Genomic DNA, 21,172 nt, shown 5'->3' with positions numbered 1-21,172 from the left:
ACAGGTGTGGCACGCGGCCAATAGATATCTCGGTTGGGAAGGCAAGTTGACGTTGGCCACTCCCCTATTGATATCAGAGAAGCTGGGTAGTCTGTGGAAAACTAAAGGGTTCGACAAGTGGGACCTTATCGGAATTACCCAGATAAAGGTTTGTGCGGGAAGGATACAGTGCACACATTTGAGTCTCTTAAACAATTGTATAGTTAACACGATAATGAACATTACAGGTATCGGCAAGTGAGACACGCTCTACCACTCATGTGCCTAAGAACTCGGTGCTCCCAGAGACATCGCCTCTTGAAGATCAAGTACTGGATGGACACATTCCCGAGAAAACTATTTCTTTGATATATAGGAAGCTGGTTAATAACATGGAGAACCCATTGGAGTGAATTAGAGTCCAGTGGAGTGCGGATGGGTTGGAACAGGATGACGAAGATTGGGTGGAGGCGGTTTCCTCCCCGAAGGTAGTGGCTATTCAGATGCGGCTCCGGCTCATGCAATTGAAGATTTTACATAGATCCTATATTACTGGGCCTCGCTTGGTACGAATGGGACGAAGTGGAAGTGGAGAGTGTAGGAGAGAGTGTGGAGAAACCGGCACCTTAATACATACTCTCTGGCATTGTGTGGTGATACAGACATTCTGGATGAAGATCCATGATAAACTGAGGGAAGTTTTGAGTGCGGAGATACGACCAGAAGCTCAAAGATGTCTGTTGAATGTGTGGGAGCCTACAGATCTAAATGGGTACCAGAAACATTGGGTGACGTTGGCTTACATGGTGGCCAAACGAAATATAGCTCAGCTCTGGGGGGCCAGCCAGCCACCCTGAGTCACCAAGTGGGCGGAAGATCTTGACTGGTGCATGTTTAGAGAGAAAGCAGTGTACGTGGCCAGGGGTTGCCCGAAGAAGTGAGGGGAAGATATGGGGACGTGGAACAGTAATCGAGGTGAGATCTGTGAACCGCCTATGCCAAGGTTGGAATTGGATGCACAGGAATCCCCATGATTCTAATACTGTATATTGTAACAATTGATTCTGTACCCAGCCATAATAACCCATGTGATTAAGATTGTATGTGCTCACCTGCGCTTTCACTTTTTATTTTTGTAATGTTTCCTTTTCTTTGCTTGTTTAATAAAAAGAGTTTTTAAAAAAATGTATATTATCTTTTTGGTTTCACATGAATGTTGATGATTTGAAAGGTACCTGTATGCTTTAAAAAGAAGCCCGGGGGGATCCTGTTCTTGGCAGAAGTCTCTTATTTTGGTTTCATGTCCCCTTGGTGAGTGGGACCCCTCTCTTCTAATCTTCAATTACAACACTTCAGACAGTAGCTGAGACAGCTCGCATCCTACAGAAGTCAGCCCAAGCGGCCGAGCTGACGGCACGGACGAGAGCATGTGAGCTTAGTACAGACTTACTTGTCAATATTTTTTTACCAACAGCCAGTACGCATTTGGGATGGTACACAATTTTAGCCGCTTATGGAAAGAAAGGGGATTCCTGACCTCACATGGGACACAGATAGAAATGCATGGAGAATTAGTACATAATCTTCTTACTGCCCTAACCTATCCTAAGAAAGTGGCAATTGTTAAGTGTATTGCACATAAGAAAGTGACTGATAAAATAGGAGCAGGTAATGCCTTTGCGGATCACACAGTCCGTGAGACCGCAATGCAGTGAAGTACCACATCTATGTATGTGGTGAAGTCACAAGCTGAACATTGGCATGATGCGAGGCAGGAAGTGTTGGACACACAACAATCTGCCTCTGCTAATGAACTAGATCAATGGTCTAAAGAGGGAATACTGGATAATGAGGGCTGTTGGAGGAATAAAGACATAACCAAATGGAAGTTACCCACAGCATACTTATACCCCTTGATTCACATGGCACACGGGCCGGCACATGTTGTTGCATCCTCAATAGCAAAACAACTTATGCAAGTTTGGGATCATCCCGATATTGCCAGCACTGTTAAAAAGATAGTCCAGTCCAGTCTTGTCTGATCTGTCTCCTGTATAATCCTGGAAAGGGAACGGGAACTCCAAGAGGAGGGTTTGCGACATCAACTGCACCTTTTGAGGTTTTCCAAATGGACTACTTTCAGTTGGAGCGGTGTAATAACCTAAAATATGTCCAAGTAGTAGTTTGTAAAGTTTCTTGTTCAGAAGAACCCTCGCACCCCTTATTTCTACACTATACCCAAGGTCCACAAGAACCTTGAAAATCCACCAGGCCGTCCCATAGTTTCCGGGATTTCATCCATTCTTGAGCCGCTGTCGAAGTTCGCGGATGCCTTCTTACGACCTCTGGTTCAAGCAACAAACACATATCTCAGAGACACCAAAGCAGTTCTCCAACTGTTACAGGAACACCCCTTTGACCCTGAGTCACAAATGCTGTTGAGTCTTGACGTGGAGAGTGTCTACACGAGCCTTCCACACGACGAGACACTACTGATTGAGGAAGTACTCTACTCAAGTCAATGGAAATATCAAACCCCTCGGGGAGTGGTCATGGAGTGTATCTCGTTAGCTCTTACTAAGAACTTTTTCGAATACGAAGGAACTCTCTATTTGCAAAGCCACGGAACCAGCATGGGGAGCACATTTGCCCCAAGTCTGGCTGGACTATACGTCCATTACCTTGAGTCTTCCAAAATTCTCCACCCAAACAATCCCTACAGGGAAAGAATCCTCACGTGGCGACGCTACATCGATGACATTCTGGTAATCTGGGAAGGGGACGCCCAATCAATCGTTGAGTTCATGCAATGGCTCAACAACCAAAACCCTTTCCTAAAATTCACCCACCAGATGTCTAGCAGCTCGATGGTCTTTTTAGATCTCAACATCTATCATGAGACAGGTTTGTTAAAAACTGAGACACATTTCAAACCGACAGCGAGGAACTGCCTCCTCAGGTTTGACAGTTTCCATCCACGTCACCTGAGGGAGAATTTACCATACGGGCAGTTCCTACGCCTACGTCGCAATTGCAGCGACATAACAAAATACAAAGCACAGGCCAAGGATTTGGGTATAAAACTGAAACAGAGAAAATATCCGAATCAGGTCATCCAAAAAGCAATGAAAAGAGCCAGAAACAATAACCGCGAAGCCCTTTTGGAAGAAAAACCAGTAAGAGACAACCAACCGAGCAGAACAGTCTGTGTCACCACTTACAGCCCAGTCTCGAATCAAGTCTCCAAACTGGTCAACAAACATTGGCGAACTTTGACAAGTGGCTCACTTGACCTTGAGAAACCACTCTTTGCCCATAGACGTGGTAGGAACTTGAAGGACATGCTTGTCCATACCAGGCCTCCGACTAACAAAGTTGAACAAACAAGGTTACGAGGAGTACAAGGCCACCACCCATGTGGCAACTGTAACAACTGCCATTTAACCAAGAAAAGCCAGACCCTCACCTTCACGAATGGTACCATCTGGGAACAACGCACGTTCACCAACTGCAACAGTAAAAACGTTGTGTATTTGATCACATGCCCCTGCAAAAAATAATATGTGGGGATGACCACAAGGCAAGTCAAAATACGGATCAATGAGCATAAAAGTAACATAAGATGCAAAAAATCAACCACCAAAATGTCAGCCCACTTCTTAGAATTCCAACACTGTGTTAATGAGATACACTGGACAGTGATTGAACAGCTCACTACAGAAGCAGGGTTGTTTGAAAAAGAGCAGAGGTGGGTGTTCCGCCTCGGGACGGACAACACCGGGTTAAATGATGACATTCCATGGAGCCAGTTACGCTGATATGTTTTTTCTGATTTGCATCTCTCCACCTAGTATCTTAAAAATGCTTCAAGGTCAAATGTTTTTTTAAATATCTAAAAAATCTAAGATTTGTCCACAATCTGTGTGCATTTGGGCCTCTGTTAGGCATTGTAATGGTTAAACCCAAAATACCACGACTGGGCAAAGTGAATGCTGTTCCGAAAATCCGTCTAAATACCACTCTATCATGTGTTAGCATGCGCGAGCTTAAGCGTCTGTGTAAAAACGCATGAACCTCCCTACGAAATTGTTTAGAGAAACACGCATGCGCAAGTGCAGTCGCGCTGATCCCCAGCGCATGCGTGGTCTATTCGCGTTTAACGCTGAACACGCATGCGCGAGTACAGTCGCGCTGATCCCCAGCGCGTGCGCAGTACTTTCGCCTATGACGCTCCTGACCAGCGCGCAGCACCGGGCTTCCCCTCTGTACTACACCCATGTAAGGGCAGCCTTCCGTTTCTAATTTAACCCACTAATTGATGCATCTAGCGGTATAAAAGGCCACGAAAACATGATCTTTCACATCATCGGATCCGCGTTGAGGGGAAGGCAGTCTACTAGACCGTGTCGTAACCGTGAGTTTGTTTTGCGGAAACGAGGGCCATCCAATCTCTTCTTTTTGGTACAAATATGTGAAACTAAAGGCTACCCTTAACATCCTTTAGGTTGCTATATTGAGCAGTGAGGAAGGAATCCCCCAATACCACGCTTGGGCTCATGAGGTCAGACAATCTTGATCCATAAGTAAGCCTACAACCTTCCTTTACAGCCAGTGATTTTGGGAACTAGAATTTTGTTGTATTATCACCATATGTATGTCTGTGTCTAGTGTGTGTCTGTTTAAAGATTTCTCCACAGGGTCCATGAGCCAAGATTCCGGTTCATTTTTACCCTTAGATAACAAGAATTTAATTTTTTCCTTGTTCCTGGATGTCCGACTGTGATGTTTACTGTGTTTTTTTGTCCTACAGGTTCTTTACACGCCAATTGGGCGCAACAGAGCTTACAAAAACAACACTGATAGGTACATTTCACCTAGCTTTTTGGTAAAATTACCCTTTTACACTTTTTTTTTCACATCCATGTGAGTAAGGTGAGGATTCAATGTGCAGATCCTCGTCCTGAAGAAGGAGTCCCAGTACTCCGAAACATGTTGACGCCTTTCAGAGGTTGATATACCCTAATACGTATATTTGTCAACCTCACCTTGCACTCTTTTAACAATACCAGACGAGGTTATAATAAATAATCCTGGGCGTAGTGGGCGTAGTGGGGCTTCGCGGAGCTACGTGAAGTGGGCGAGAAACTACGCCCACCTCCGCACTCCGCGTAGCCCCACTACACACCGCAGGCCTCCCTCCCGCCCTCCCTAAATACTTTAAATTAAAAGTGGAAAAGAATTAAAAGGCACTTACCTTGCCCGCCGCTGCCCGCCGCGTCCCCGGGGCTCGCTATCTTCATGGCTGCCGTCTTGTGTACCAATGCGCATGCACGGGCGACCGCGCATGCGCATTTCTCGTGAGAAATGCGCATGCGCGGCCGCTCGCGCATGCGCATTAGATACACAAGACGGAAGCAATGAAGATAGCGAGCCCCGGGGACGCGGCAGGCAGCGGCGGGCAAGGTAAGTGCCTTTTAATTCTTTTACACTATTAATTTAAAGTATTTAGGGAGGGCGGGAGGGAGGCGGGTGGCGGCCAGCTACGCTCCGTCTGCGGAGCGTGCGTAGTGCCGGATTCTACGCCTGCTACGCAAAATGCGTAGAAGCCGGCACTACGCACACTCCGTGCACGGAGCGTAGCCGCCCGCCCAGGGTTAATAATAAATTGTTTTGTTCCTACGAGCCAGGTATTTTTTATCCTTCACTCCTTTCACCTCACCTCATTACTCACACCCTTGTCCTCCACACACATACACATAGTTCACCTATAAGTGCTCCTGCGTATCCGCGAGTCGTAGCACGCCGCATCCCGTAGAGGGGTGCGAAGGCCCCGATGATGAAGCATGACACCAAGGGGCCTGTTGGTGTGTGAGGGGCATTTAAAACAACACTGTGTGCTCCCCATCACATTAAGGATCACTACCACTTTTTAGTGGATTCCAATCTGTTTATACGAATTATCAAGGGAGACTGAATCCACTGCTTTTTCTCTCCCTCCCTCCTCTTGTTATGTTTATAGGCTAAAGACATTCATGAAATCTTATTCCACTCCCCATTATCAGATTAAACTGCACAGTCTACCTGGGTGTATATTACCCTAATAGGATGATATTAACCGAATAGAATAATATCCTTGGACCAATGTCACCTGTTTACTACAAGTCTTGCAAGTTCTATATCATTTCGTTTTGTTAATTCAGTCTCTGGCACAGAGCTCATTCATAAGTAGCATGATAAATCATGTCATTAAGCCCTGCTGGTTTCATGGTGTTGAGAATTTTTATCCAGTGTAATTCTCGCTGTAAAAGCTTCAGCCTCATGTCAATACCCTGTTTAAATTCCACTCTTTCTATGATCAAAAACCGTAGCTGTGAAATGGAATGATTCTGATCCTTCCAATGGGTGGCCAGTGGTGATGTTAGAGACTGATTTCTGATTTTGCTTTTATGTTCCGTGATTCTGATCTTAAGTTTCCGCTCAGTTTTTCCCACGTACATCTTACCGCACGGACATTTGATCCCATATAACCCATTTTGTGTGTTGCAATCACTTGTGTGTCTTAATTTAATCGCTTTCCCAGTTGTGGGGTGGTTGAATGAATTTCCAGTGATCACATTATTACAATGTGTACAATTTTGACACCGTAATGTTCCCTTGTTGGTGGTCTCCTTGTGACTGATGTTGGGCTTTTTAAGAAGTTCCTTTAAGTTCCTTCCTCTGGTATATGCATGCAGTGGTGGCTCCTGGAATATGCCTTTAAAATCTGGTTCGTGGGACAGTAGTTCCCATCTCTGGTTGATGATCTTTTTGATTGCTATGGGTTGTGTTGTGTATTTGGATACAAACACCATTTTGTTGCTTCGTGATTTTGCTTTTGTTTGAAGTAATTGCTGTCTACTTATTTTCAAGGCTCTGTCCTTACTTTGGTTCAACACCTCCATTGGGTACCCCCTGACATTGTATTTAGTTAAGTGTTCCTCCATTTTAGTCGACCAATCTGGGGGTCTGAGCAAATACGTTTAATTTGTATCAGTTGAGAATATGGTAGGTTTCTGATTAGACTTCTGGGGTGAAAACTCGTGAAAGCCAGGGCATATTCCGGTCTGTTGGTTTAGTGAACAGTTGGGTATGAAACCCAGTCTGAGTTTTGATGATTCTCACATCTACGAAATCCATAGTTTGATGATCAATCTTATGAGTAAATTGTATCCTCGGATTTATTGTGTTTAGATGTATGATCAATTGCTCAAGTTCCTCTTGCGTTGCTTGCCATATTAAAAATATATCAATCGATGTGGACAATACATTTTGATGTTTTTCCATTGCTCTGTGCTCATTAAATTGTCTGCTTCAAATTGAGCCATAAAAATATTTGCATACGTAGGTGCCCCCGAAAAATCCATGGAGGTACCTGTTAACTGTCCGTAATGCCTGTTGTTCCACTCAAAGTAACTGTTTTGCAAACAAAATTTCAGAAGTTGTAATATCAAAATCTTTTCTGTTTGTAGATCTTCCATTTGTAATAGTGCCCATTCCACTGACTCTATACCTGCCGCATGTGGGATAGACGTGTAGAGCGCTACCACGTCAATGGTACATAGAATCCAGTTTTTTTGAAAATCATTGCCTAAATCCGCAAGTTTGTTTAAAAAGTCAGTAGTATCCCTGATGTATGATTGCCAACCTTGCACAAATTTCTGTAAAAAATGATCCACATATCGCCCGAGGGGGTAAAAAACTGACCCACACCCCGAGACGATTGGTCTGAACGGAGGGTCAATCGGGTTTTTGTGGATCTTTGGGATCATATACAGTTTTGGACACCTCGGATGGGTGGTTAATAGATATCCTCGAGTGTTGTCATTTATCCAACCTTGATTAATGGCTTCTTGTAGTAATTGATTGAGTAACGTTTGTATTTGTCGAGTTGGTTCCATTTCCAAAAGGAGATGTGTTGGCGTCCTTGACGTGTTCATTAACCTTGTTGATGTAGTAGCAGGTATCCATTACCACTATTGCACCTCCTTTGTCCGCTGGGTGTATTGTCAGATCTTGGTTGTTAGATAGATTTTGCAAAGTGTGCCTTTCTGACTTTGTCAAGTTCTGGTGTTTTACAGTTTGGAAATCCAATGCCTCAATGTCCTTTTTAACCAGGATTTCAAATGTATCCAGCATCTTGTGTGAAACTGGTGGTTGGTATGTACTCTTGGGTTTAAAAGGTCCTTCTCTTTGTTGTGTGGACTGAGATGTGGATTCCACCACGTTTGTAAAAAAATGTCGTAAACGTAAAGTTCTCATGAAGCGATAGAGGGCTGCCTCTGTCTCAATTTCGTTGGCCTTAGTGGTGGGTACAAATGTTAGCCCCTTGTTTAACACTCTAAGTTGATGGTGGGTCAAGGTGATTGACGAGATGTTAATAATTAAATCACTGTCCTCCCGCTTCGGAGCGATTTGCCTGCCGCTTCCTCTCCTTGTCGGCCGATTTCGCTTGTTGCCGCTTGTTGTTCCGTGGGTGGTAACCCTTTGTTCTGGACCGGAGATAAAAAAGCCGCACTGCTGCTTGGTGCTTCTGCTCCTGTAGACTCTGTGCTCACTGTGATCATTTGTGTGCTCAAATTCACCGGTCCCCTATTTATTGTGGTCTCCTTGTCTGTCACCAAGCTTTCTTCTGAAGAGTGTGGTGCCGTTGCGGTTTTTTTAGGGTCAAATCTCCTCCTAGAGTAAATATCAGCCCACGTATAAACTTCGTTGAGTTTATAATCTATTGTGTCTCGCTTGTATTGGGAAGTTTGCCTTCCTGGAGTTCTTTACTATACTTATCGAGTTTCTGGTTAATTCCTTCTAGACTGATTTGCCATGTGCTCATTTCCATCCTGTTCTCCAGTTCATTTTTCAGAATAAGGATCTCTTCCTCCAGCTCTCGTATAGTTTTAGACAATTCCTCGACTATAAGAAGTATAAGGTCCAATGAGCACTTATTCAAAATGCTATACCATTTTTCCATGAATTTTGCGTTTAAGTTGAACCTGAACAGCATCGGCTTAATGGCTAGTCTTAAACCTCTCGGTATCCTCTTGGCTTTGTGATATTGCACAAGTGTAGATGCGTGCATTCTTTGGTTCAATTGGCGTCGTGTCAGATATTCCAATTGTTTGAGTTGTTGACTGATTGAGCTTCCATGGGCATCCTTGGTTCGTACTTCTTGAATCAATGAATATATTTCATCTGCCTGATCTGATGTATATGCCTGTGTTGTTGCTCTGTTATCCGTTATTCCTGTTATCTGATCAAACTGCATGTTTCTGATTGGGTGCTACCCCACTTTGTTGACAGTAAATTGCAAAGTTATTGAAAAGCTTGTGGGGGGCACTCCAAGTATATTCAAACTAATCCTCCTAATCTAACGGTGCTGTGACTGAAAGGGTTGTCAGTCCTAGAATCATAAGAGTTTAGATCAACCAAAGGGTCAATCCAGTCACGCACTGTTCACTTGGTGTTAAACCACACCTTAAATTTTTACTAACGTAATCAAACTAAATAAATTGCTTTCCATTCATTTATTACATTCTTATTATTTCCAAACAATTCATGTTTTGAATCACATGTTATCTAACAGTCACTTTTCATTGAATAAACACTTCATTATTATGATGGTTATCACATTTCGTGTTGATGATTAACAACAAACTATTTAACACATAGCAATTCTTGATCGCATGCCCGATGCATTTCGGCACCAGATTGGTGCCTTCCTCAGGGGCCTCACTATAAGAAAAGAAATAAAAACAAAATGATTGTAATGTATGCTCATGGATGCTCACTGATGTATTGAAACCTGTCGTGTGTAATCATACCTTGCAGATGGTAAGGTTTTACGAGTGGAATCTGTAATAAATTGACGCGAAAATTAATTCGATGTATTCCTCACTTGTAGTACAGGGAGAGAACATGTTCAGTATTTATAAATATCTTACCGATACAATGCTGGAAAGGGAACGCGAACTCCAAGAGGAGGGTTTGCGACATCAACTGCACCTTTTGAGGTTTTCCAAATGGACTACTTTCAGTTGGAGCGGTGTAATAACCTAAAATATGTCCAAGTAGTAGTTTGTGCCTTCAGTAAATGGGTGCAGGCGTATGCTACGAAGGATAATACAGCCCTCACGACAGCGAAAGTACTCCTAACAAAGTTCTTCCCTCGATTCGGCATTTATCAGGTCCTATGGAGTGACAACGGACCTCATTTCATTGGGTAAGTTGTCAAATATGTCATGAAAGGGTCGGGGATTAAGCAGAAATGTCATGCTGCTTTTCATCCACAATCAGCAGGCTTGGAGGAGCGTTTCAACTCCACCCTGAAATTGAAATTGGCTAAAATACAGGCTTCCACGTCTTTGAAATGGCCCAGTACCCCTAGCTTTGCTTTCCATCAGATCAATACCACATACGCGGTCTGGCCTTACACCGCATTATATAGTCTTTGGGAGGCCCATATTTAGGGGCTCCCTAAGCCTCTCCCTATACATGATGTACCCCATGTGTTGATGAGTGACTATTTGTCTCAGTTAACTGACAGCTTGTCTTCCATTTATCAGCAGACACGGGAAGGTCTTCCAGACAGGTCGCAGGGTGATGGTCATGATCTGCGACCTGGAGATTTTGTCCTTACGAAATCGTTTCAACTGGCAAGTTGTCTGGCAACTCGCTGGCATGTCCCAGAGCCGGTCCTCCCCACTACCAGAACTGCAGTTCGAGTGACCAACAGGAAGAACTGGGTCCATGCCAGCCACTGCCTAAAGATTCCGCATACCTTTGTGAGCCCGCAGCTGTGCTGACAGATCACCTCGACATTCTGGTCACCGAGAGAGGACGAGCTGGTTCACCTGAAGGGCTTGAGGGAGTCTTCCCGGGCCATATGAACCCTGGTGCATCTAGATACCTACTTTGATCCAGAAGAGAGACATTTCATCGCAAAAAGAGACTATTTGAGCCACTATCTGGGTGGTTAAAGACTGACTCCATAGGGGGGGAGGCCTTTTAGTGACTACTTGTCTCAACGTTAGTGAAGAAACCAACACCTGCCCAGGACCTTCAGGCATCATCTATTTTGTTGTTTGTCAATGAGATGAACATGCCTGAGGAGAAGAAATCGAATGCTGCAAAGATCTGTAGCGGCTGCACAATGTTTATTACTGGACTGACTGATTGCGGTCATCATTGGTCCAATAATAAGGGTTGTAGAGGAAGTAACTCTGGCTCGAAACTTACTGACTGCTACTACTCCTGTCCCCACAGAATATTATTACTTCACTCTTCCCTATCATGAAAAGAAGCACAGAATGTCATATCTCAATAACACTTTCATACAAATGTTGCATCATATTCATAATGCTACAAACACTAACAACTGCCAGGTATGTGGAATGATGCCATTTCCAAAATACATAAAATAGCCACAGAGATACATCAAGACTCAGGAATATGGACTTGAACTGGATGGTTCTGGAGCATATTTTCTGTATGGGGTCTGAAAATATTGTCGGCCTTATTCATAATTATTGCAATTATCTTATTTTGTTGTTTATGTATTCAATGTGGGCCAATGTATTTCCACTTGTACTGCCAATGTATTTCCACTTGTACTACTTATTTACCATCTATAATGAATGTCCAAAATGTAAATGCCAGTTCAGATATGGAACGTGAAATTATGCTAATAGATATCCATGATATTTATCGTATCCCTTTCAAAGCATAAAAAAATGTCTAGGCTAATGCTAAAAGGGTCTGTGGAAACGTGTAATATTTTACTTAGCATAAGCTACAGCCATTTTGGCTGTGGTGTCCATTTTGTTTCCTCCGTAATTCTTTCGTCCTCTGCGGTCCATCTTTCACTCTGCTTGTGTGATCTATTTTAGTCGAATTCCTGACTCAGCTAAAGCAATGTACGTGCTAGGGGGTTTTAGCTGCTAGTGCACCTGGTCTTAGATGTCATCTGTTGACGGTTTACTGCTGCCATAAGCATTCCTGCTCCCTCTCCCTCTTTGCTGACCAAGTGGTTATTCATCTGCCCTTGTTTGCTGATAGCTACTTCTAAAACGTGTTCTTTCCATTTCTGTCCACATGCTTACATTGCAGAAACCGGTTTAAAATGGACAATGGTTTGAGAATTCAGTGTACTACATCCTGCAGCACTTAAGAGTGTTGTGTGGACGTGGTCCCTCTCATGAGTGATTAATAAACGTGTTATTTTATTTCAACTCCAGTGCCGATCTCTTTTTGTTAGTCTTTGGAACCCGTGGACGAAAGGGTGACCCTGCACCAGTGTACCCCTAAAAAAGTACATTTAGAAGAGAGGGGGCCCCCTTTGTGCACTTTGCAGGTAGGCCCCACCAAATTTCGTTACACCACTGAGCCAACCTAAGGCACCCAACCATGTAACTGTCCTACAGGCATGTTATCTTTTGGGATGACAGGATATTGTAGAAGTGGGTTTCAGGGTATGCTACATTTTAAAACCAGTATAACATTTTGTTAAGGAAGACATATCTAAACAACGACCTCGGTCTAAAGAGGCAGAATAAGAATATGTATCTTTGAAATAATTGTACTCTGCACCTCCAGAAGGACTTCCTAAATATGCCAAAACCTTCATGTTCTATTACTATGAGATTGAAGAGTTTGCTTGGGCAATGTCAGCACAAGATCATGGTCATAAAAGAACCACTGCCTATTACTTCTTTGTCCTAAATGGCGACATGGCTGATCGGACTCCATGGTTGCACACAGTGGCCACTGCTGCCAATCTAGTCGAAGCAAGTGAAAACACTGTGTTGGGGGTCAATGCTCAACTGTTGCTGTACCTCATGCTTGGCTGCACTATTACGGATACTAAAATTGAGTACCTTTCTATGTCTAGGCTGTAAAGATTTGAAGTACTGTTGCTTTCTGCCGCTTCGATCATGATGGAACAATGTCCTATATTAAACCCTGCTTCTCCTCTCCCCACAGCCCTTGATGGGGAACCAAATGCTATTAACCATGAGTCACTTTCCCAAACCTCACTTTGATTGTATGAGTGCATATGTTTTTAGGTTATTTTGCTCTGCGCTGTTTCTTTCACTGTTTGTATCCCATGTATGTTTCCTTTTACTTTTCATCCTCTCTGATTCTACTCTTAGTGCAGCATAACAACACCCACACCCCACAGGTTGTAAATGTCATGACCTGGAATGTCTCAGGGATCACAAAGCTCCTGCAAAGTCCATTGGCAATTACATTTCCTGAAGGCGCTGACCTAATTTGCACCCAAGAAACATGGGCAATCAACCCTACATTGATAAGAGGTTATGCAGAATACTCCAAACCTGCCACCAAAGGTAACATTTTTGGGAGACCCTCAGGCGGGATTTCCATATACATTAAGCACTCGCTGAAAGTACACTTCACAGAAATAAAGACCTCTTTGAATATGCTTATGGCCGGCACTCTGAAAGGCCTTAATACGGTTGATGGCCTACTGTCAATACTTCTAATCAACATCTAATATAATACCCATGGGCCGGGCTCCAAGGACAAGCCTACCCTGCTGATAAATCAGATAGAAACTTTGCTTCCACAGTTTGCATCTATGGAACCCATCATTCTTGGGGACTTCAATACGCACAAAATAGGGGACAACGCATCGCAAAACCACCGCTCTGGGAGCTTAGGGGTTTTCAACACCCTTATGCAGGCATATAATTTGGCAACAACGCACTCTCTATCTATAAGGAACAAGCCTGGGGCATTTTTTGCAGCCACTTATAACAATCAGACCACAATAAATTACATCTTAATAAGCGAGAGATTACAAAAACTGATGTCAAACTACACCGTGCACCCACGGAGCAAAAGTGACCATGCTGCCTTAATGGTTCAGTTAAACATCACAGTAGACATTCGCCATTTTCTACGCTGTATTGGGGCACCCAACGGGGAAGAACAGCATGAACTCCTCAGAAGAATCAAATGGGGGCCGATGTCAATAAGTTTGACTCTTGGATACAAACGTGGACAGGCTAGCATACCGGCTTAAACAATAGGGGCAAAATAGACGAATGGGACCATTTCGACTACGAACTAGCCTCACTGCTTCGGGGGAGCACCACATACAGAATCCATACAGATCCATCACACACCCTAGGACTCGTCCCAGCGGTCAAGGAAAGCGCCAAACGCAGAGCTTATCAGGAAACCGGGTCAGAGTTTGCCAAAATGCAACTCAAAATAGCTGCAAAAAGCCATTCAAAACAGGTTTGGACTGCAAGACGTGAATACACAGAGGCAAAATGGCTGAAGATCTTTGAGCTTCTGGCACCGTGTAAATCCCAAGAATTCTGACGATACCTAAACAGCTTAACCCATGGGGCCACTAACAGAGAGAACCCACTTGACGCGGGCACCTGGGTAGCCCACGTGAAAACTCTGTACACGGACGATACATTCATTCATTCTTCTTAGTGCAGCATAATAACACCCACACCCCACAGGTTGTTAGTGTCACTTTCAACAATGTTTTCAAAATACATCAATGGCTTTGTGCTATTACTAATAAGTAATCAATGGTTTCGTTTGGAATAAAGTGCTTTTTTGCTACACGTTTCACAATAACTAGGAAGTCTTTGGCATGATTAAAATGTTTCATACAAAAAAAACAAGGTGTGTTCTAAATTGGTTTATGTTGGCATGATTACAGGTTGGATGAAACATTATTGCATGAAAATAACATATTGTAAAGTGCTTTTTTGCTTCAATGGCATCTCCTATTGCGCTTCCCTCTGTAACTTAATGTATAAATTGTAACAAAGATTACCATACCATACCATACTACACAATGACAGGCCATACCATCTAATGACAGGTAACTCCATTCCAATGACATACCATATCACGACAGGCCATACCATTCAATACTATACAAAGACAGGCCATATCATACTATAACATGCTATATAATGACAAGCCATACCATACCATGACAGGCCATGCCACACCATACCATACTGTACAATGACAGGCCATACTACACATTATAACATAAAAGTTATGATATAATCATATTTTAATATTATGATACATTAATATATACAATATTATGATATAGTATAAAGATCCTTTTTTTACAGAAGTTGTACAGCATGGCTAAAAAAAATGTGTACAGCATGGCTTAAAAAAAATACATTGACAAAGCCACTAGATCTTCCACGGGCAAGACATGTTCGCTTTGCCAATGCTTGTTAGCAAGAGGTCTCGATTCCCCCTTAGTCCAAGCTGAGGCTTCACTATGTGCCCCAGCACTGCAGGGCCTAGCGTTTACAAACATTACATGCCGTAACATGGCATTGAGGTATTTGTAAACCTACCTCCCACTGGCAGCATCAACTATTTTTGTGGAAATGGGCCAAGAGGGGGTTATGTTTTAATCTCTTAACTGAAGAATAGAGAGATTCTGACACCAATAACCCGTATACAGCATTATGAACTGTAAATGTGAAGCACTTTTGTGCTTTGGATCTGGATAAAGAACAGCACCAGAAAGCAAATATATGCATTAACAGCAAGTTGTAGGTCTGAAAAGTACACCCATCGTAATTTGTTTACTCACAAAAGTAGTATAAAAATGGACTTTCAAAGTTCTAAATGTCTGTTTCAAAATATTGTTACTTTCAGCCATTTAATCTCAGTTAAAAATTGGAATATGAAAAAAATAAGTGATGTACAAAAAGTTTAAAAAAACAACTTTTTTTTTTTTTACTTCCTTTCTGGCAATGTTATTTTTTGTGTAAAGGAGACCCTTGACCTCTTAAGTTAGGATTATTATAAGGGAATGACATCCCTTCTTCTGATGTCACTAGTGGGGACATCTTTGTGAATTGAATATGGTAAGTAGCCTCTCCACCAACTATTTCCTTAGGACTTGTGCCCTTAATGGGTCAATTTTAGGAAGGAATGAAGCAAACAAGCAAGGTTAGGATAAAAAGATGCATGAAATGAGGAATGGTGGCTGGATCCAAGGATGTAAAAAGATAATACAAAAAGAGGGATGGAAAGAATGATGGATAAAAGGAAGGAAAACAGTATTAAAATAACAGAAACAATGATCACCTCAAATGCTCATTGCTATTTGGAAATATGGTTCAAAGTGGGAGTTATTTTATTTTTGGGCTACTCTCTTGTCCATATATTTTTTGAAGATCAACCTCTTAAAGCATAGGCAATTTCATTAACGTTATGTACGTATGCTCACCTCTTTCATTTGAGTTAACTTATTTACTAAATAGTTTTGGGGTTAGTTATAGGATCCTATGTATGCACTCATTTAAAATTGATTTTGATCATGAAGGATCCTGCTATATTGTGTTTGGTCATGTTTATGAAACAATATAGCCTCATAACCCGCTGCCGAGGGCTATTCCAGTAGTTAAAGGCCCTGAACCCAAGTTATAGAGACACAGGCGAGGGCCTTTAAACGAGGAAAAACACCTTTAACAACCAGTATAGCACGAGCCAGAAGGCTATTAGAACATTCCACACACTAGGGTAGCATCTTCTAAATTAAAAATTGAGAAACATGAATTCAAACATTGGAATGGTGGGGTTTCGGGCCTATATGAGCCATTATAAGCCCGAAGCTACTTCGCGGTCTTCAGAGGAGCTCTCAACATTCCAAGGTTCCAACTTAAATTAATAATCAGGATAGCTACTATCATTGCCTAGATTTGCCATAAGAATTCTCTAAGAGCAATCTCCTGGATGATCTGACGTTAATGAAATACAAATTGCTGCCTGCACAGCTAAGGTCAAAACTGTGTTATAACCAATTTAGGTCGAGGTTGGTTTGATGTATGTATCTACTTAAAAGGAGAACAGACCTCAAATTGTTCACACATTTGCCCATAATTGGTTTTAGTTATAAACATGTAGTATATGATGGCATTAGCATCATGTGGCTTGTTGATGTCCTGTCAGTTGAAATAACAGAATTTGTGTGTTGACGCCTACATTAATGTCTTAACATAAAATGTTTCAACGTGATAAATGCGTGCTTGGGTAGTTAATTAGTATGTTTTGTTGTATAGTTGATTAAAATCACAACAATAAGACATAAAATAGTTAAAACTATCAACATGATGCACTAAATTTTAAAAAACGTAATTGAGAGTAAAATCAACAATAGTCCAATTCTCAGGTAACCCATGCAATGTGCCTTATTAAAGTGCCAAGTACCTCCATCTAAGCCAATCCAATGAGTGATTTCTGTCATAAAAATAGAACAATCTCATAGCCACTAAAATTCATATTCGATATAAAATGTTCCTAATAGAAAGTTGGGAATGTATACAAAGATCTGGTTTATAATAACGGTGAACTAATAGTGCCTAAATCCTTTCCATTGGGACCGGTGGCGCAGTTCAGCCTTGGCGGACGAAATGATTGTTGATCTCTAGTTTTGTCAAACTTAGAGCCTCTAATATCCTGTCTGAGCTTTATGCCTACTGGGCTTATCCCTCCACCTCTGCCCTACCTTCCTGGCGCCTACCTCACCAGCGCAGAATACCCAAATTCAAGGGTACCCACCCAGGTGCCCTACCTAGTCTTCTTTTAGGAGCCTTTAAATGCCACATGTTCTTTCTAAGAAGGATTAAACCTTGCTAACGGCACCATCCGAACTAGATAGTAAATATACTCCAAATCCACTCTTACTTACACCCCCCCCCCCCGGCTTTTGAGCAGGAAGCCCCTTAATAATTGTAAAGGGTGTAATTGATAGCGGACGTTGTTTCAAAGGAAAAGCTATCCCCGGGGATTCGACATTAATTGGGTATAAACAGTCTTCCATGTGACACCATTATGTATAAAATTAAATGTGACTTACGTGGCTATTTCTCGCTTCATCTAATGCTTCAAAGCAAATGTTTTTATCTGTCACCATTACAAAGAGTACATTGCATGGTATCTTTAACATACAATATTTAAAACAGGTGAATTATTTAGCACACAACATATTCTTTTGTTCAGTTTCAACTACACACTTTGCTTAACAACAATCCAAATATTTTAATATTTCCTTAACATTTGTAGTCATCCACTGATTGCACTAGAAACTACAATTAGTATTTTTCAAAATACCTTGACCCTCCATACTGGTAACAGAGATAACATTTCTTTTGGTTATATGAAGTAGTAGATCCCCAAGTTATTTATCTTATATATTGTTGAAACGAAAATCAACTTTTGACCACCCACAGATAAATGAAACACGATCTTGCTGTAATTCCACATAGCTTGCTTATTTTTACACTCAAATCTGTTTACAAAAGAATATTTCAATAATCAGCCAGTGTGATTCACATACAGGTAGGTTGTCGAAATAGAATAATTGACGTTTTTCAACTGAAATCAACAAAAGCTTAATAATATGGTTGGAAAAAACAAATGTACCCGAGTCATGAGTCTCAAAATATTTAATTGACATATAATTCTGAAAATCAAGCATGACTTCGGAGCAGATGTCCTGTAAAGAGGTAGAGAAAAGAGGAACGCCTACTACAAAACGGGATCAAAAGCACAGATGAAGATTAAGTGTAATAACGGAACAGACTTAGACAGTGTATAAATGGGCCGGTACTGTCCGGTACGGAGTACCGGCACTTTTGTATTTTGAGAGAGAGAGTACCAGCACCTCTCAGAAACAAGCAGGTACTCTGGTACAGTGTACCTGCTCTTCTATTTTTCCATTTTAAACACCGACTTGGATTGTATAAACGAAACTGTCAAAACATGCAGGCCACTAGGGATACAGGCTACCCCAGGATGCTTTACCACTCAGTACTAACCAGGCAGGCCTGTCTCCACCAAAAGAATCTGCCACAAACTGCTTATCAATGGGGGGGCGCTCTAACACAGTCACCCCTCTGAGTGCTAACTTCAAGGAGGATGACAATGCAGTACATTGAGCCAAGGTCATTAAACTGCTACTAGGGGCAATCAAAGGAAGGAGGAAAGTAACACAGACTATCCGGGCACGTGTCTAATTCGCTCTCACTTTTTATCCATTTATGTTACCTCTTACAAAACCATAACATCTCAAGAGAGTGCCACCTCCTGCCACAGCGGCACAAGAAATCGGATCAGAATTATATAAATATATACTACCCAAACAATAAAAGGACCTGCAAGGCTTATCAGATCTACCAGCATAACACAAACTTTAAAAATGCACGTCCCTCACACACTTCCTCGTCCATCATAACACTAAGCGCTGCGACCCATAATACGATCTCGCAATTCAGTGAGCATCATGCGCATCACGGAAACACTTAACAGACACGATTAAAGCGAAGAGAGAACACTGTCCCACCACACACACCCACACGTTGCAGCATGGGCAGGCGCTTCAGAGTATGCATGTCATTCATGCGAACCCTGGTCTTGGACGAAGCGATTAAAAGCCTTGGGAAGGGCTCTCCAAAAAGCACCAGAACCATGTGCATGCGACAGGCCACTTCTCCCATCAGCAGTAATTAGACCCCCACCCATACACCCACAGGTGTTCAATATTTCCACTTTCTTCCTCGGTGTCCTGCGAGTTGGCGTGGGACCTGTTCAAGAGCTTCCATGATTTGTACAGTAACAGAACGCAGGGCTCCTTGCTGGAAGACACGGTAACAAGGTTTTGAGACGCATATACAATACCTATGGTACCCCAGAATCAAAGAAGGCTGCAGGGGCTATCAGAGAACGTATGCCCTCTGGATACACATAGACGGGGTTCTGGACACACACTGCAGTCTCGGGCGCACAGCCCCGTCCCCGTCTCACTCACCGTGAAGGGCCGCTCGCCGGCGCTGCCCACGGAGAAACAGTGGTCCCCGGGGTTGACAGCCCCGGTCAGCACCTGGTGCAGGTTCATGGCCGCTGTAGCGCCGCTGGTCCCCCAGCTGTGGCCTCTGCTGTCAAACTGGTAGGCGGGGCCGGGGTCTCATCCCGGGAAGCCCAGCAAAAGAGGCGGAAGTGCCGGTGACAGCAAGCCGGGTCGCTGTGGCTGAGGCGGTTACGGCACGTCACGAGAAACAGTGACGCGGCGCGCGGAAGGAGCCTGGACGTGCTGCTGGAGCCGCGTGACGCCGCGCTCTGCAGGCACCAGCGCGCTCTAGTGAGGTGCGGCGTGCTAGACTCGCACTGCTGTTTTTCGTGTGTCTGAAATGCTTATCTTCCCTCCAGGATCGGCGTTTTCCATCTCTAGTTGTTTCCCGACTCCCTGTGATCCCGAAATATCGCGAGGTTCCCGCTCTACTTGTCGTGTTCCGGAAAGTAAAACGTAAACAAACACAACCCCTACTCTTGTGGCGGGTGTTGGTCAAACGGCTGTAATTGGTGATAAGCGGAACTACACCATCTGATCCGGTCACGCGCTGTGAGAAAGACCCCTTGTTCCCAGCTTTAAGGGGGCTGTGAGATTCTAGGCCGAGGTCTGTGCGATTAAATGTAACTTTATTTAAAAAATAAGCCATAACATTGTAGCAAAGTAAAAAGAAGACTATCAATTCATCATAGTGCCGGATCGGTACATTGTTACTGTTTTTGCCACAAAGTTTCACCTACGTGAGCTCGAGGTGGCTACAAAAACGTCTGTAACTTAACGTTGTTATGAGAAATGTAATATACCGTTCTTGGCGAACTACAGTTCGGACAGAGGCTGTTGTAAATCTGAGTTGGAAATGCTGTTAAAATGACAATGTTTATAGTCACTACTAGAAACCTTAATTAAGAAGACAATAGACATATTTAGAGTTTTTTCCTCGGAACATTTCTCCTTGTGCGAGGAGACGGTACATAAGTCCAATTTTGTCCGTCCATCGGTACCTTGATCATGAATACTTTTCCTCTTGCGTCCGTTATTTTACGTGATGATGAGGGTAAAATCTAGGACTCCTGAAGGCGAACCTTTAGACACGACCACTCTAGTGCCCTATTCCGAAAGCACAGATGAAATGCTTGGTTCCATTCGTTTTTGTCAGCTTTCGGTTACGTGTAACTTTACCTTGAGTAATCCTGTTCATATATTCCTCCCCACCCCAGAGCTGTGGGAGGCTTGTCCTAATCAGTGCCGGACTGGCTACCGGGCAGTTTGGAATGCTGCTGGGCTGGA

The 21,172-nt window shown here is 42.9% G+C and overlaps 1 protein-coding gene across 4 annotated transcripts in view; it reads right to left on the bottom strand.

Annotated features, from left to right (window-relative positions):
- The window catches only part of DMXL1 (Dmx like 1), a 2,287,446-nt gene extending 2,267,150 nt beyond the window's left edge, over positions 1–20,296 (bottom strand). For 2 of the 4 annotated variants that reach the window (XM_078675553.1, XM_078675555.1), the window contains exon 1: positions 19,847–20,296. In XM_078675553.1, the coding sequence (XP_078531679.1) occupies positions 19,847–19,933 (87 nt within the window). In that variant the 5' untranslated portion in view covers positions 19,934–20,296. The remainder of the gene's footprint in view (positions 1–19,846) is intronic. The other 2 variants (XM_078675552.1, XM_078675554.1) reach the window with 2 other exon arrangements.
- Positions 20,297–21,172: the final 876 nt, after the last annotated feature.

The sequence above is a fragment of the Lissotriton helveticus genome, chromosome 2_1 (genome assembly GCF_964261635.1).
Source record: "Lissotriton helveticus chromosome 2_1, aLisHel1.1, whole genome shotgun sequence".
NCBI classification, from domain to species: Eukaryota; Metazoa; Chordata; class Amphibia; order Caudata; family Salamandridae; genus Lissotriton; species Lissotriton helveticus.
The sequence above is the reverse complement of the archived record's forward strand: the minus strand, read 5'-3'. Positions and strand labels throughout refer to the sequence as shown.